The following is a 14,832-nucleotide window of genomic DNA, read 5'->3' as shown; positions in this document are numbered from 1 at the left end:
ATTTTTATGCTTTTTGCATTTATATGATACATTTAAGTACTGAGTCAAGAGAAATTGGCTTTTTATTTATTTTATCTTGAGAGGTGTTTTTTTCCCCTTAGTGTATATGGTATAAAACTTTATCAGAAAATTTAAAAACAATTATGATATCTAATTTTCAACTAATTCATTTTTATGAATAATATAAATGTATGTTACATAAATAATAGCAACATTATTCTATGAAAATACACTCATTTAGTGGAAGACCTATTTTTCATTGAAACCGACAGATTTTTAAGTAGAATGGTAACCCAGAAAACGACAAAGCCTTAAATATGCCATGGGCCCAGTTAGAATCCCAGAAATAGCTCTGCTTAACCAATCTAGACTCTCTGTCTATATTCCACGTGTAGGAAAAAATATGGATAGTAATCAGGTGTCCTAGGTTAACATATACATGAGCTGTCAATAATATATTTAAAATTTTATACTTTTATACTTTGTACTTTGCAGTGATACTGGTTTGGCAGAAAATGTTCATGCACAAGACTTTAATAAAGGTTCCAAATTCTTATTTATTCTCATCAGTATTATTCTTCCCAGTAGACTTACACACATAAAACAGGTGCATTCATTGGCCGAGCTGTCTAGATGCAGACATTTGCCTCATGGTTCACCATGTCACTCTGTCTCATATGTAGTGCATTGCCTTTGCACGGTCCTCATCTGCCAAGAGACCATCCTGCAACTTTCCTTTTTCACTTGGCTGTTTGTTCACCTTTTAAAATTTGGTTCATTTTATGCCATTTTTATCATATGTGTATTCATTCCTTCCACAGACATTTATTGGCAAACAGTGTGTTTGAGATTAAAAATGAAACAAAACCCTAGACTCTACATTCGTGAGTGTGCAGAATAATGGGGAAGCAGACAAGTAAACGTGCATTAGGGGCAACTTACATCTGTGTGAGTGCTGTGGTGGGGGAAGGTAGGGGAGCCCGAACCTGCCCCTCACCTCATTCCGGGGAAGTGCTGTCTACAGGTCACCTACGTCTATAATACGTACCGACATCAATGCACACACCTAAAACAATATGTCACTTTTGTTGTAAAATATAGATTCACAGGTAAAATAGTCACCCAGTAAAATCTGTATGAAATGAATGAATTAGTTTGATCTGATGCTTGCAATAGCACATTTAGTTCTCCCTTGGATTATAGTTCGTTTTTTTTTCTATTTCACAATCACAATTACCAATTGCTGCAGGAAGTAGGTATCATTTAATGACAATTCTTGATGACAAACGATAATGTATGCATATCTATGTTACTGTCGTGCTATATGTGGTGTGTGCACTAAAGCATTCTGGATGAAATCCATACAAATGGATATAAATTATATTAAATCCATGTAAACCATCACGAAGTACTGGTGAAATCACTCTTTTCTATGAATTTGAATGGAAGTTTAGAAAGTTGCCCATGACCAGATTATGACATATTTTTACCTTAAAAAAAAAAACAAAACAAAAAAACAAAACAAAACAAAACAAAAAACTTGTCCAACAAAAGTTTTCTTTGGCCCCTGTTTCTTTAATAGCGATTCTCTTAATTCCCTCTGCTCACATGTTATTTCAGTACCAGTTTATGAGGGCAAGCCAATGCTGTGCTTTCCCTAAACTTTCCACCTTCCCGCTGTGCTTCAGTGAAACTCGTAAGTCATTCTAGGAAAAAATAAACGGCAAACCCAACCAAAGGTCCAGCAGTTGTCCCCTAAAGTGAAATAACATAATCCATAATGTGTGGGACATCTGCCTCTGAACTTTTTCATTCTGGCTTCAGAGTACTCCCGTGAGCCCTTCTCAAGTGATCCTTAGAACCCTTGGTATAAGCTCAATGTAGCATTCTGTACACTGGCAATATAATTTCTAGGTATATAGTCATTGGAGTAGAATACCGTCACATAACCTGCAAATGTACAGGTCGGCAGGAGGACCTCATCCATGATCACTTTTAGGAATCTTCACCAGCAGGGAGGGCTCTGCTCTTCAGGCCCATCATATCGTCATCACAGCCGGCAGCGAAGCAATGGAGAAGGGAGGCGCCCGCGTGGCGGCGGGTTGTAGTGGGTCAAGACTAGGAGTGGGGCAAATCACTTCTGCTCATGTTCTATAGATTCGAACCTCTGAGTGCCATGCCCACAGCTGCCTGTGAGGAAGGTTGAGAAATGTGGTCTAGCCCAAGAAGATAAATCAATGACGATGAACAGCTAACAGTCTCTCCCACAAGCTTCTATTATGAAAAGTCATTCTAGTTACTCGTTTCTTAATTATTATTGAGTGAATTCACTTGAAACACATTGTCGCTAGAGTGCTTTTTATTAAACAAAGACGCAGTTCAATAAACAAGTTACTCTTTTCTGAAATCCAGTAGTTTCCTTATATAAGAACGGAAGCGATTTCATAAGCAATTCATGCGTACAGATTTTCATTTCTCTTTTTCTTTGCTAGGACGGACATATAATGACCTGAACCAATATCCTGTGTTTCCATGGGTATTAACAAACTACGAATCAGAAGAATTGGACTTGACTCTCCCAGGAAACTTCAGGGATCTATCAAAGGTAACTTTGTTAATTTTCTTCATAAGACTTTATTCTAAAAGCGTTCCTACCAGGTATATTTGTAAGAAGTAAACCTGCATCTTCTTTTGTGGTCTGTGACTAAAGCACATCAATTCTTAGCATAGGAACTAAGCTGTAAGAGGATAACTTTGTACTAGCGTCGACAAAATGAAATGCATACTTGAGAAAAAGCAGATGTAAGGAGAGGTTGCTCACATATCCTTGGTTTCAAAGGTCAAGGTAAAAAAAAACCTGAAATTAGAACAAAATATTATGGTAAATTATTTCTATGATATATTTCTTAGGCGATAAGACATATCATCTTGACCATCTGCACACACACACTATGTAGGGAAACATAATAGTGAAAAAAAGTAGGGCACAGTAATTTATCAAGGATCTGATAAGATACAAGAGAGAAGATTTGGCCCCAAAAAATGGCAAGAAAAAATACATAATGGTGGATAAGAATAAAAAAGCAAGTTTTCGGTTAGTCTACCTCATTTATCCAGAGAAAACTTCAGTGGGTTACTAAATTATTTGAAGTGCAGTGAAAAATTAGGAACTAAGCCCCAAAATGCTTCTCTGGAGCCTAAGCTGATGTCAGAGCCAGACCCTAAAGTTTACACATACACTTCAGCCATTTTAAGCCCCAGCTCATTCACTCTGAATTTCGCTCTCTTTTCTATCATACTTTTTTTTTTTTTTTTTTTTGAGAGAGGGAGAGAGAGAGAAAGAGAGCAGAGCATGAACGAGCATGCCAGCAGGGGAGGGGCAAAGAGAGAGGGAGAGAGAGAATCTTAAGCAGCCTCCAGGACCAGCACAGAGCTGACGTGGGGCCTGATCTCAGGACTGTGAGGTCACAACCTGAACCGAAATCAAGTGTTGGATGCTGAACCAACTGAGCTACCCAGGCGCCCCTCTACCATTCTTGGTTGTCCGCTTTAGCATCCCACAGCAGGTTAGGGGGCACACGTGTGTGCGTTTGGTTTGGGTGCAGGGAGGGCTGAGGGGCTCAGCAAGAGATGCATAAGCCCTGCAAGTCAGGGAAACATGCACTGTGGCCAATTTGAAAGTGATCCCACAGATAGTTTTTAACTCAGCACACCTTCTCTTGCCTCCTTTCTTACTTTTGGAAACTAGACCGAGGAGGTTGAAGTTCTGTATTACACGGCTTACTAGCTGTGTGACCTGATGTCACTTTCTCTTAGCCTTGGTTTCCACATTTGTAATGTGAGAATAGTACCATCCTAAGCCACACGGTTGCTAAGATCAAATGACACATGCATTTAAAGAATGTGACACTGGTACTTGGCACATTGAAGCACTTCGTGACTATTAGCTATTATTATCATACATGCAATATTTCTTAGCCTGTTTTTGAAGCCAGTGTACAAATATCTGCACATTCTTATCTGTCGTTCACTCTCTAGTTCTTTTATGTTTTGTGTGACCTCCTTATCGGATCTCTGTTGCTACCTCATTGCTAATTTTAGTTATGATGTTACAGGTTTGAAAGGGACCTGAAGAGACGAGTTAGCCAACATCTTACTGAGAATCACACATCTGGGAGAAAACAAAATGCTAGCAATTTAATTCTAATATGGTCTCAAATATAGTAATTTTTCCAGTCCAAATGAACTGAACAAAAGTCTTGCATCATTTACCACGGACGAGTAATTATTCAGGCCCAGGTAGATAGAAACAGTGTACTTCATGGGGCCTGCCCTCCCGGAGCAAATATAGTTATAAAGTATCTGAATCATGAAACCATTCTCTGCAAAATTGAATGATAAGGTATGATATTTTACAGAGAACTACATGAGAGGCAATAGGCAGTAGTTAGGAAAGGGAACCCCGGAGCTAGACTGCCTGGGTTCACATCCTAATTCTGCCAACTTACTGGCTTCAGGGTCTTAGACAAGGTTAATTTTCGTTTTGCCTCAGTTTCTTCACCTGTAAAATAGGGGCAATAATAATAGATGTGTTGTGAGGATTTGATGAGTTAGTAAGTGTAAAGAACTTAGGAGAGTTCTTGGCATTTCAACATTAGCTAACACCGTATGTCTAAAGATAATGTAGTAAATCATTGATAGAGGTCATATACTTTGAATTATCTTTCAGATATTGATGATAAATAGAGATGCTATTACATTCATATTAGCATTAGAATGTGTGAAGATATGCATTTTTTGACATGACTTGCCAAGGTTGTGGTGGAATCTTTGGGTGTGAAACAAAACCAAACTAACTCATCAGTGTGAGGATGAAAACTGTCAAAATGCTTCTTTTACACCATCTTGTCTGCATATGTTTTATTTAGCATCACTCAAGTGGCTGTTATATGCTAGTCACTATAAAATACACATACAATAAAATTTATAGTAGATTCTCAAGTAGTATGATATGCAGTATTAAAACCTCAAAAGCTGACTACCACTCTGGCTACTTTAGATTTTTTTTTAAGATTATTTTAAAAACAGGGCAAGAGGGTCTTTTGCTTTGAAATTAACTGGACTATTATGGCAGTAGGAAGCTTCCAGTTAAGTTCCCTTTACTTCCTCCATTTATGTATTCATTTTTCAGTCAACAAATGTTTATCGTACCCCTGCTATATGTCAAGCACTGTACTGCATGAAAGAGTGTACAGGAGTTAATAAAACAGACTTATTAGTCTCAGCGCTTTTTGGAAAGAGTCCAGTCCAGAGCTGAGATGAAAACTCAGGTAGTTGCCAGAAATCTGAGGCCAGCATTTCTGACAATAGGTTGAGTGGGGACTGGACCAAATTGGAGAGTTCATGCTTAACTACTTGAAGACATTGGACTCAAATGTTCTTGAAACACTATCGCAACCAAAGAAAATGCAGCCTTCATTATGATTAATATGGATTAGAGATGGCATATGGTAAAATATTTGCAAGTCATTGTAGATTTTTAATTTGCTCCTATAAAAAAGAGATAAATGAGGAGATCACTGTTTCTAAAGTAACTAGAATATGTAAACATTCTTCAGGTTTTTAGTGCTGATTCATTTAGTGTTCCTTTTGGCAGAGCATTTCCCTCTGTAACTCACACATGCTCACCTGATTGTATATAATGTTAAATAAGTAGAAGAGGTAAACAAACAAGGTGAGGTGAATACTAACTATACGTTCGCAAGCACGGAGTCCTTCGTGTTGCGAACATTTGAACCCATGAGCTCTTAAAAGATAGATAGCTTTTTTTTTTCTGCTATGTTCCATGCTTTACTAATTTGTTCTTTATATTCTGTCAGACAAACATGATAGGAAAATGTTAGCAAATTAAAGACTCCTGATGTGTTAATAAATTACTCTTGCATTGTTCCCATGCTTCATTGAATTTCTTAATAGGAACTTCGTACAAATGGACTAGAAACCCAAAACTATCCTGTATAAAAATCATTAATAAACAAGATTTTAATGTATGAAAATATTTTATATACCTAATAGGAAAGTGACATTTGAAGTATAATATTATAATTGGAAGGACAAACTACTATAGTGAAATATAATAGTAATGAGATGACCATTAAGAAGGACATGAAAGTCTTATTGGTATAATCAATACTACAAATGAAATATTTAATACAGAATTTGTTAATCTTCAAAAGCTCAAGGAAGAATTGGAATATCTGAATGATGTTATTAACCAGGAACCTTCTAAAAGGTCTCTAAAAAGCAAAAGAAGTGTTCGTAAACAAAGATTGGGACCCGTGGAATAATTTCTAGCAGTGGATAATTCTACGATTGGTTTCAGTAAGCACCTTTTTAAAAATTTTTTTTTTAATATTTATTTATTTTTGAGAGAGAGAGAGAGACAGCATGAGAGACAGAGGGGCAGAGAGAGGAGGAGACACAGAATCTGAAGCAGGCTCCAGGCTCTGAGCTGTCAGCATAGAGCCCGATGTGGGGCTTGAACTCAGAGAGTGCAAGATCATGACCTGAGCTGAAGTCAGCAGCTTAACCAACTGAGCCACCCAGGCGCCCCGTCAGTAAGCACCTTTGAAGCCCCAAATAATTTTCATGTTCTTTATTGTATAAAAAACATAAGAAGCTGTGAGGGGTTCCTGGGTGGCTCAGTCAGTTAAGCATCCGACTTCGTACCCGTGAGATCATGACCTGAGCCGAAGTCGGACGCTTAACTGACTGAGCCACCCAGAAACCCCTCACAACTTCTCCAATCTTGCAGTTTGTGGGTTTGAGCCCTGCGTCGGGCTCTGCTGACAGCTCGGAGCCTGGAGCCTGCTTCAGATTCTGTGTCTCCCTCTCTCTCTGCCCCTCCCCACTCGCACTCTGTCTCTCTCTCAAAAATAAATAAACGTTAAAAAAATAAGCTATGAAATATACAATCCCTAGAAAATTGAATTTTTTTTCTTTCTTTATAATCCCACATTACACTGGCTTCATGAAATTCTATGTTGTTAGAACTTCTGAATGAAAGCTTGAGAAAACCCAGTTCATATTGGCTTGAACAATAAATCAGTGTTCTGACTGAAAATTCAGAGGCACGTTTGGTTTTCAGCGAGATCTTCAACAGTGATACATATAATAAAGGTTCTTTGGTTCTTTCCTTCTTCGGCTCTGCCTTCCCCACTTGGGCCTCAAAGTTCGTCTCCACTGAGTGGCCTCCAATAGCTCCAAGGACTCCCCTTCAAGTATTAAAATGGCTGTGTCAGTTGTTCTAGACCTCACATCATACAACCCAAAGGAAAAGAAAGCATCTCACCGAGTAGCACTCATGGAAGACAGAAGAAACTTTTCTTTCCCAGAAATCCCAGAAAATGTCTCCTTATTTCTCACTGGTGCTGCTTAACAGGGAGGGGAATATGTTCACTGGACATGAAATAAGCCAGTCGTTTCCCATGGTTGGAGCCAAAGGTAGAGTCAGGATCACACAAGACATCTGTCAGGGAATGATGAGGTGAACGTTGACCAAAGGGAATTTGGATTTCCATTCCCTAAAGAAAGAGAACTTAGTTGTGGTCAGCTCTCTGTTATAAAGTGTCGAGTACATTGTATCTGAGTTTCTTCTCTTCTATAATCTAGAGAGTAGCAAATAAATTACAGGTTTGTTTGCACACGCTACTATATAAAAGGAGCTTTTGCAAGGTGCTAAGAGGACCTTAATGTATAGTCCTCACCCTGGAGGAATATTCACTTGTTATGAGGGGAAAAAAGCCAATAGGCAATGGGTTTTTATTACATGCATACAATTTTAGTAGATGAACATCAGGTGGAATCAGAGATAAATTTGCCATAAAGCTAATGAAGCTTAAACTTCAAGGCCCCTCATGTTTCAGGGGCTTCCTATGCCTTGCCCCTCATTTTACGCTCATAAGCATAGGTTTATTTTCATAGAGAGCCCCCCTCCAACAAATTCCTAAGCCCTCTGGACTTCTTTTTCCTCTTCTTTAAAGTGAACACAGTACTATTTACATAATAGGGTCGTTGGAAGAATTAAACGCACTAAGGTAGGAAAAGCACATAGCGTAATATCTAGCACACGGGTAGGATTCAGTGACTGGTAGCTACAAAACACATTTCTATAACTGTCAGCTGAGGGCTCACTGTCTTCGGTACGATCGAAAAAAATAGAGAGAAAGATGGTTTGATTTAATTTTGTTCTAATAAAATAAAAAGCAATACCTTTTAATAAGATACAGAGTCATGGGGCACCCTGGGTGGCTCAGTCGGTTAAGCGTCCAACTTTGGCTCAGGTCATGATCTCGCAGTTTGTGGGTTTGAGCCCCGCGTCGGGCTCTGTGCTGACAGCTCGGAGCCCGGAGCCTGCTTCAGATTCTGTGTCTCCCTCTCTCTCTCTGCCTCTCCCCTGCTTGCACCCTGTCTCTATTTCAAAAATAAATAAACATTAAAAAAAAAGATGCAAAGTGATATTCTCATGCAGAAAGTAATTGCTTTTCATCTCTTTAAATTGTCAAATTATCAAAACCTTAAACATCCAGATACTGAAGTTAAATGTTTATTGAAACTTGAGATGCACATTTATTTAGACTGAAATATTTTCTGACATTTATAATATTCATATTCTTTCTTTAACCCAGTTAATTGAACAAAGAGCACAGGAACAGTGAAAGTTCTTTATCAGTAAAATTTATTAGACCCCTCGTTTTGATTAGCCTTCACAGGTTGTAGTGTTATGTATTACCTGTACAAGGTAGAGGTTATGTTTATTGTTTGGCATGATGGACAGCAAATGAAACAATGTGTCATTGACTTATCTTTTCAGTACTCAACCAGTAGTGGGTGTCGACAATTTTTCCCTCCATGTATACAGATTTTCCTTATGGAGATGCAACGTTGTGGCGAAATCTATCTTAAAACATGATATATGCTAATGATTCAGTTATTCACATATACTCACACGAACCTTGCTCTTAAATTACAGTGGTTACATGGCTTTGACATGAAGCACAGCCTCTGCTCATTAAAGTGTAAATGGAATTTTCCTATTTCCCAGTCATGCCCTCTGATAAATGAAATAGTTTCATCACAAAGCCAAGTCCTGCTAATATTGACATGAGCGTTAAGACATCACACACACACACACACACACATACACACACACACACACACACCCATTCACTGAGTGGAAAAAATATATTTTGTTAACACAGGAATTGTTTGACTGACAGATGATGATAAGCATAACCATTTTCCCAAATTATTATGCCACTTAAAAAAAGGAAGTGATAATGCCTCGAGGCTTTGAAATGTGATAATGCAAATGAACGCACTGAAGTGTGAATACTCTTCAGCCGTCCATCCATGATAGTACAGCCAAACGTCTATATACCATATAGAAGAGAGTTTACCTTGTTAGGTGTGGGGGGTGCTCCATTCAGCAATGTGGCACAAGTTTCTATCGTTATTTTATCTTTTCTTTTTCATCTTAACAATATCTAAAATGAAATTCGTTCTGTTTATTTTAATATATAATCTCACTAATGCTTAGGTTTTAACAACAAAACCTGAAGAATGGGCAAAACTACTGAGTGTATTAATAGCTGACTCTGATGCTATAAAACTTGGCAGAAGATAAAAATGTGAATGCGTGAATTTAATTCTATACCAAAACCCGCCAAAAACCTACTGCCAAATTTGAAATACTTTTCTAAATACATGTTGAATGTCACCTTAACGTTAGTATACCCCAACTTGAAAACTGTTTTTGTTAGACTTGCTCATACTGCATTGTTGAAGGAGAGGTACTATTTTGAGACGGAGTATTGATTGGCAGTATTTGGAGACTGTTTTAAACTCATGGAATAATCCAACCTGAGGGTATAACTTGCAAAGGGGGGAAATGCAAAAAAGTCACCAATTTCAAAATTGGGTTTATTTAAATTTATATTTCTATTCACGTACTTGCTCTTCCAGTATACAAGCATTTATTGCACACCTATGTTGTGCCAAGTACTGGAGATAAGAAGACGATAGGATGGTTGAGCGTCTGACTTTGGCTCAAGTTATGATCTTATGGTTTTGATTTGTGAGTTTGAGCCCAGCATCAGGCTCACTGATGTCAGCGCAGAGCCCATTTCAGGTCTTCTGTTCCCTTCTCTCTGTCCCTCCCCCACTCCTGCCTGTGCTCTCTCTCTCTCAAAACTAAATAAAACATTTTTTTTTTTTAAAAGACAATAAGAACTGGTTCATACCCTTAAGAATCTATATTCATTTTTAGTTTACCCGCTGGCATATTATGTTCTTTTCCTTCTAACTGAAAGAAAGAACCAACTAAGTTCAGACAAAGAAAAAAGTTGGTTCATAGGCACTGTGATAACCAGAAATAGTGAGGTGTTTTTTTGTTCACTTTTATCTCCACTATTTGTTGGAGATATGTAATAGGGTGACAGGGAACTTTGAGCATGTACACAGAAGTCCCAAACCGGTCCCATCCTCTGCCAGCTTATGCTAAATGTCCCCTAGTCTCTTTTCTAGTTCCTTCCCATTTAGCCAATTGTCCTACCCCTTCGGAGAGAAAGAGAGAGAGAGAGAGAGGGAGAGAGGGAGAGAAAAAGAAGAAAGTGCTAGAGCCTGTCCTGCTTTGAAAACTTTAAGCTGTCAGGGGCACCTGGCTGGCTCAGTTGGTACAGTCTGCAACATTTTTTTCTCTCTTTTTTTAATTTTTAAAAGGTGTTCATTTATTTTAAAAAGTGTTTATTTTTGAGACAGAGAGACAGAGACAGAGACAGAGCAGAGTGGGGGAGGGGCAGAGAGAGGGAGACAGAATCCAAAACAGGCTCCAGGCTCTGAGCTGTCAGCACAGAGCCCGATGTGGGGCTCAAACCCACAAACCATGAGATCATGACCTGAGCCAAAGTTGGTTGCTTAACTGACTGAGCCACCTGGGTGCCCCATGCAACTCTTGATCCGAGGTCATGAAGTCGAGCCCCATGTTGGATGTAAAATTACTTGTCAAATAAATAGATAAATAGTGAAAGAAAGAAAAAGAAAGGAAGGAAGGAAGGAAGGAAGAAAAAATGAAAGAAAAGAAAAGAAAACTTTAAGCTGTTAGAGAAGGAACTGGGAACCATAGGAGCACTTTTGCAGTGTATGTTCTTAAAATACTACCTGTAGAGAGGAAAAGAGCCTGCTGATGCCCTTTGGGGTCGCATCTGAAGCACAGCATTATTAAGACAAAACTAGGCCAGACTCCATCTCCTTTAACGTTTCTCTCCAGCTAAAACAGAATTTTCAGTAGAGATGGTCCTGAAACTAATTTGTAGGCTCATCATTATCCTAGTACTTAATACTTAGAAAGCCTTTAGAACTGACACATGAAGATTTAGGATATTTAATTATGCCTCCATTGTTTTTTTATGTCAAAATTGGTTACTTTTCACTAAGATATTTAAAATAATTTCTTAGGAATTATCCCGGGGTAATGATAGTAACAGCCAACATTTGACATGCACTTCTTGTGTAGTCATTGTGCTAAGCACTTTACATAGATTTTCTCATTTTATCCTCACAACGTTATTATGGATTGCATCGGTTTTATAAGTTGCATTTCCTTTCATTTGTTACCTATTATTTCCCTACAATAGGTAAATAGAATATACTGAAAAAAACAAGCAAACAAAAAAAAAAACTAAAAACAGGGCACCTGGGTGGTTCAGTTGATTGTCTGACTTCGACTCAGGTCATGATCTCGTGGTATGAGTTTGAGCCCCATGTCAGGCTCTGTGCTGACAGCTCGGAGTCTGGAGGCTGCTTTGGATTCTATGTCTCCCTTTCTCTCTGCCCCTCCCCTGCACACACACACACACACACACACTCTCTCTCTCTCTCTCTCTCTCTCTCTCTCTTTCTCTCTCTCTCTCTCAAAAATAAAACGTTAAAAAAGTTTTTTAATAATAAAAAAATTCTAGTGTGTAATAAATCTTTTAGATGCCCCCACCTTTCCTAAAAGCTCTACACTATGGACAGCCATGTGATAGGAGCAGAGGAGGCAAAGAAATGCATTGAGGGAGCCATTCTCCACCTCCAAAGACTGTGTGGAACTGACAGACCTGTGAATATGCTAATCAATTTTGCTAATCAAAATTCAACTTTGGCTCAAAGTCTCTCTCTCTTCCTAATGTAATTAGTCATGTTTATTCATCCTATGAAAAAAATATAAAGAGAATTGCACTCAAGTATAGCCAGCAAAATATACGTCTTAACACATACTTACCAATGCTTCAGTACTTCGGCTTCTGTTTATTAGGAATGGATGTGGGAGTTGTGTGGAGAACAGCTGAAGTTTACCCGATGATGAGAGGCCATGTTGTGCAGAAAATTGTGAAGGGGAGACTTTATCTGTTTAAGAGAACATTTTCACACATTAGAAGTACAACCTTTCTTTTCTTTTTTAAAGATTTTATTTTGAAGTAATTACTACACTCAACATGGGGCTCAAACTCATAACCCTGAGATCAAGAGTCACTCACTCCACCACGAAGCCAACCAGGTGCCCCGAAAATGTTTGTATTAAAAACTTTCTTAGCTATAAGAACACCCCAGAGCATAACCACAATGGAAAGGTCATAGTGTGAGTTTGAAAGATTTTGCTTCGTTGTGGCAAGCAAGCTTTATTTTATTTTGACTTGTTGGTATAGCAATTTTCAAACATAAATAAAAGTACCAAAAATAACTAATACACTTAGTTATTACTAATACACTTAGTACTTATATATTATAATTACTTACATTTTTAGCTTTGTTTTTGTTCTGCTGAAGTATTTTAAAGTAAATTAAAGATATATCATACCTTACCCATAAATACTTTAGTATGAAAAAAGCATTTTTCTTCATAACCAGAACACCATCATCACCCCATACAAGACTGACAGTTAAAACTCCCTAGCATTATCTAACACTGTGCTTTAAATCAGATTTTCCCACTTATCTCCCATATACCTTTAAAATTTGTTTTTTTTCAAGCCAAGATTCAGTCAAGGACCTCACGTTGCACTTGATTTTTATGTCTTTCAAGTGTCTTTTAGAATAAAATAGCTCCTAACCAGCACCACCCCCCACTTTTTTCATGATATTGTGTCATCGAAGAGACTGTTCCAGTGTTTTTATAGAAATCTCAGCTTCTGGATTTGTCTTATTTTCTTCATGTTGTCATTAACTTCGTTTTAACTAGTGAAGTTTTGATATATGGTGATTCAAATATCAGTGAAAATTAAAAACAGGAATTTATATTTGGAAATTTATGCTCTTTATTGTTTGCTAGCTGAAATATAAAGTTATTGTAGTTAGATTAAAATTGATAGAAGTTTAAATGTTTTCTGGGTCATATAATTGAAAAAAAGCCCCTAACATTCTATACATGGGATAAACCAAATTCTTTTTTTTAATATAGTTTATTTATTTATTTGAGAGTGAGCGAGCATGAGTGGGGGGAGGGGTGCAGAGAGAGAGAGAGAGAGAGAGAGAGAGAGAGAATCCCAAGCAGACTCCGCTTTGTCAGCATGGAGTCCAATGTGGGGCTCAAACTCACAAACCACGAGATCATGACCTGAGCTGAAGTTAGACACTTAACTGACTGAGCCACACAGGTGCCCCTGTAAATCAAATTGTTAATCAAACAGTGCAAAGGGATTAGGGAAGACTAAAATCTCCATTATTCTCACTTGTCATTTTATGTATATTCTTCAAAAATTTTTTCTCTGAATACTTAAGCAAAAATAAATTGCATATGTACTATAAGATTTTTAGGAAGCCATTGGGGGTGCCTGGGTGTCCCAGTCAGTTGAGCATCAGACACTTGATATTGGCTTAGGGCATGATCTTATGGTTGAGAGTTTGAGACCCACATCAGGCTCTGTGCCGAGCATGGAGTCTGCTTGGGATTCTCTCTCTCTCTCTCTCTCTCTCTCTCTCTCTCTATCTGTCCCTCTCTCTCTCTCTCTCTTGATCTGCCTCTCTCTCTCTCTCTCTCTCTCTCAGAATAAATAAATAAGCTCTTTTAAAAAAAAAGAAAGAAAACTATTGATAATGCTGTGATGCTGAAATTGCTTATGATGCAAATGGCCTTTTTCAACCCTGGTACTCGTAATAATAATTTACTATTACCTATAATCCATTCTCCACACAACCATTGGAGTTATCTTTATAAAGCCTACTTCAGGTCTTGTTTTTGTCCTGCTTAAAAGCATTCATTGACTCTCCCCTTCACTTACCATAAAATATGTTTCATTTCCCTCATCTACAAAGCCATATGATATGCCTCTACCTATTTTATCACCTCATCTCCTAAACTCTTCCTCTCGTCCGCTATACTTTAGGCACAGTCTTTCTGTTCCCTGAACATGTCAGTCAGGACACCTTAGGCCTTTGTACCAGCTCTTCCTCTGTCGTGAATTCTCATTCTTGAATTGCATTTGACCAGCTCCTTCTGGGTATTTACATCTCTGCTTAGAGGTTCTCCTTGAGAGATGCCTTGCTTATCACCCGGGTGCTCCTATCCTATTAACTCTGTTTTAATTGTCAGTAGAGCACTTATCTCTGGTATTTTCTCATTTACCTGATTGTTTATTTAGAATCCATCTGTTTCTGCTCTAAAAACACACACACGTACACACACACACGAATACAAGCTTCATGAAAACAGCAACCTCATTTATCTTATTGTAGGGCCTAGAGTAATTTCTGACACATAGTAGGCACTCAGTATTCACTGAACGAATTTATCTT

The 14,832-nt window shown here is 38.1% G+C and overlaps 1 protein-coding gene across 10 annotated transcripts in view; it reads left to right on the top strand.

Annotated features, from left to right (window-relative positions):
- The window catches only part of NBEA (neurobeachin), a 678,106-nt gene that overhangs the window by 568,460 nt on the left and 94,814 nt on the right, over window positions 1-14,832 (top strand). For all 10 annotated transcript variants that reach the window (XM_078434421.2, XM_078434419.2, XM_078434413.2 and 7 more), the window contains one exon: window positions 2,493-2,605. In XM_078434421.2, the coding sequence (XP_078290547.1) occupies window positions 2,493-2,605 (113 nt within the window). The remainder of the gene's footprint in view (window positions 1-2,492; window positions 2,606-14,832) is intronic.

This window comes from Panthera onca, chromosome A1 (assembly GCF_046562875.1).
Source record: "Panthera onca isolate mPanOnc1 chromosome A1, mPanOnc1 haplotype 2, whole genome shotgun sequence".
NCBI classification, from domain to species: Eukaryota; Metazoa; Chordata; class Mammalia; order Carnivora; family Felidae; genus Panthera; species Panthera onca.
The sequence above is the reverse complement of the archived record's forward strand: the minus strand, read 5'-3'. Positions and strand labels throughout refer to the sequence as shown.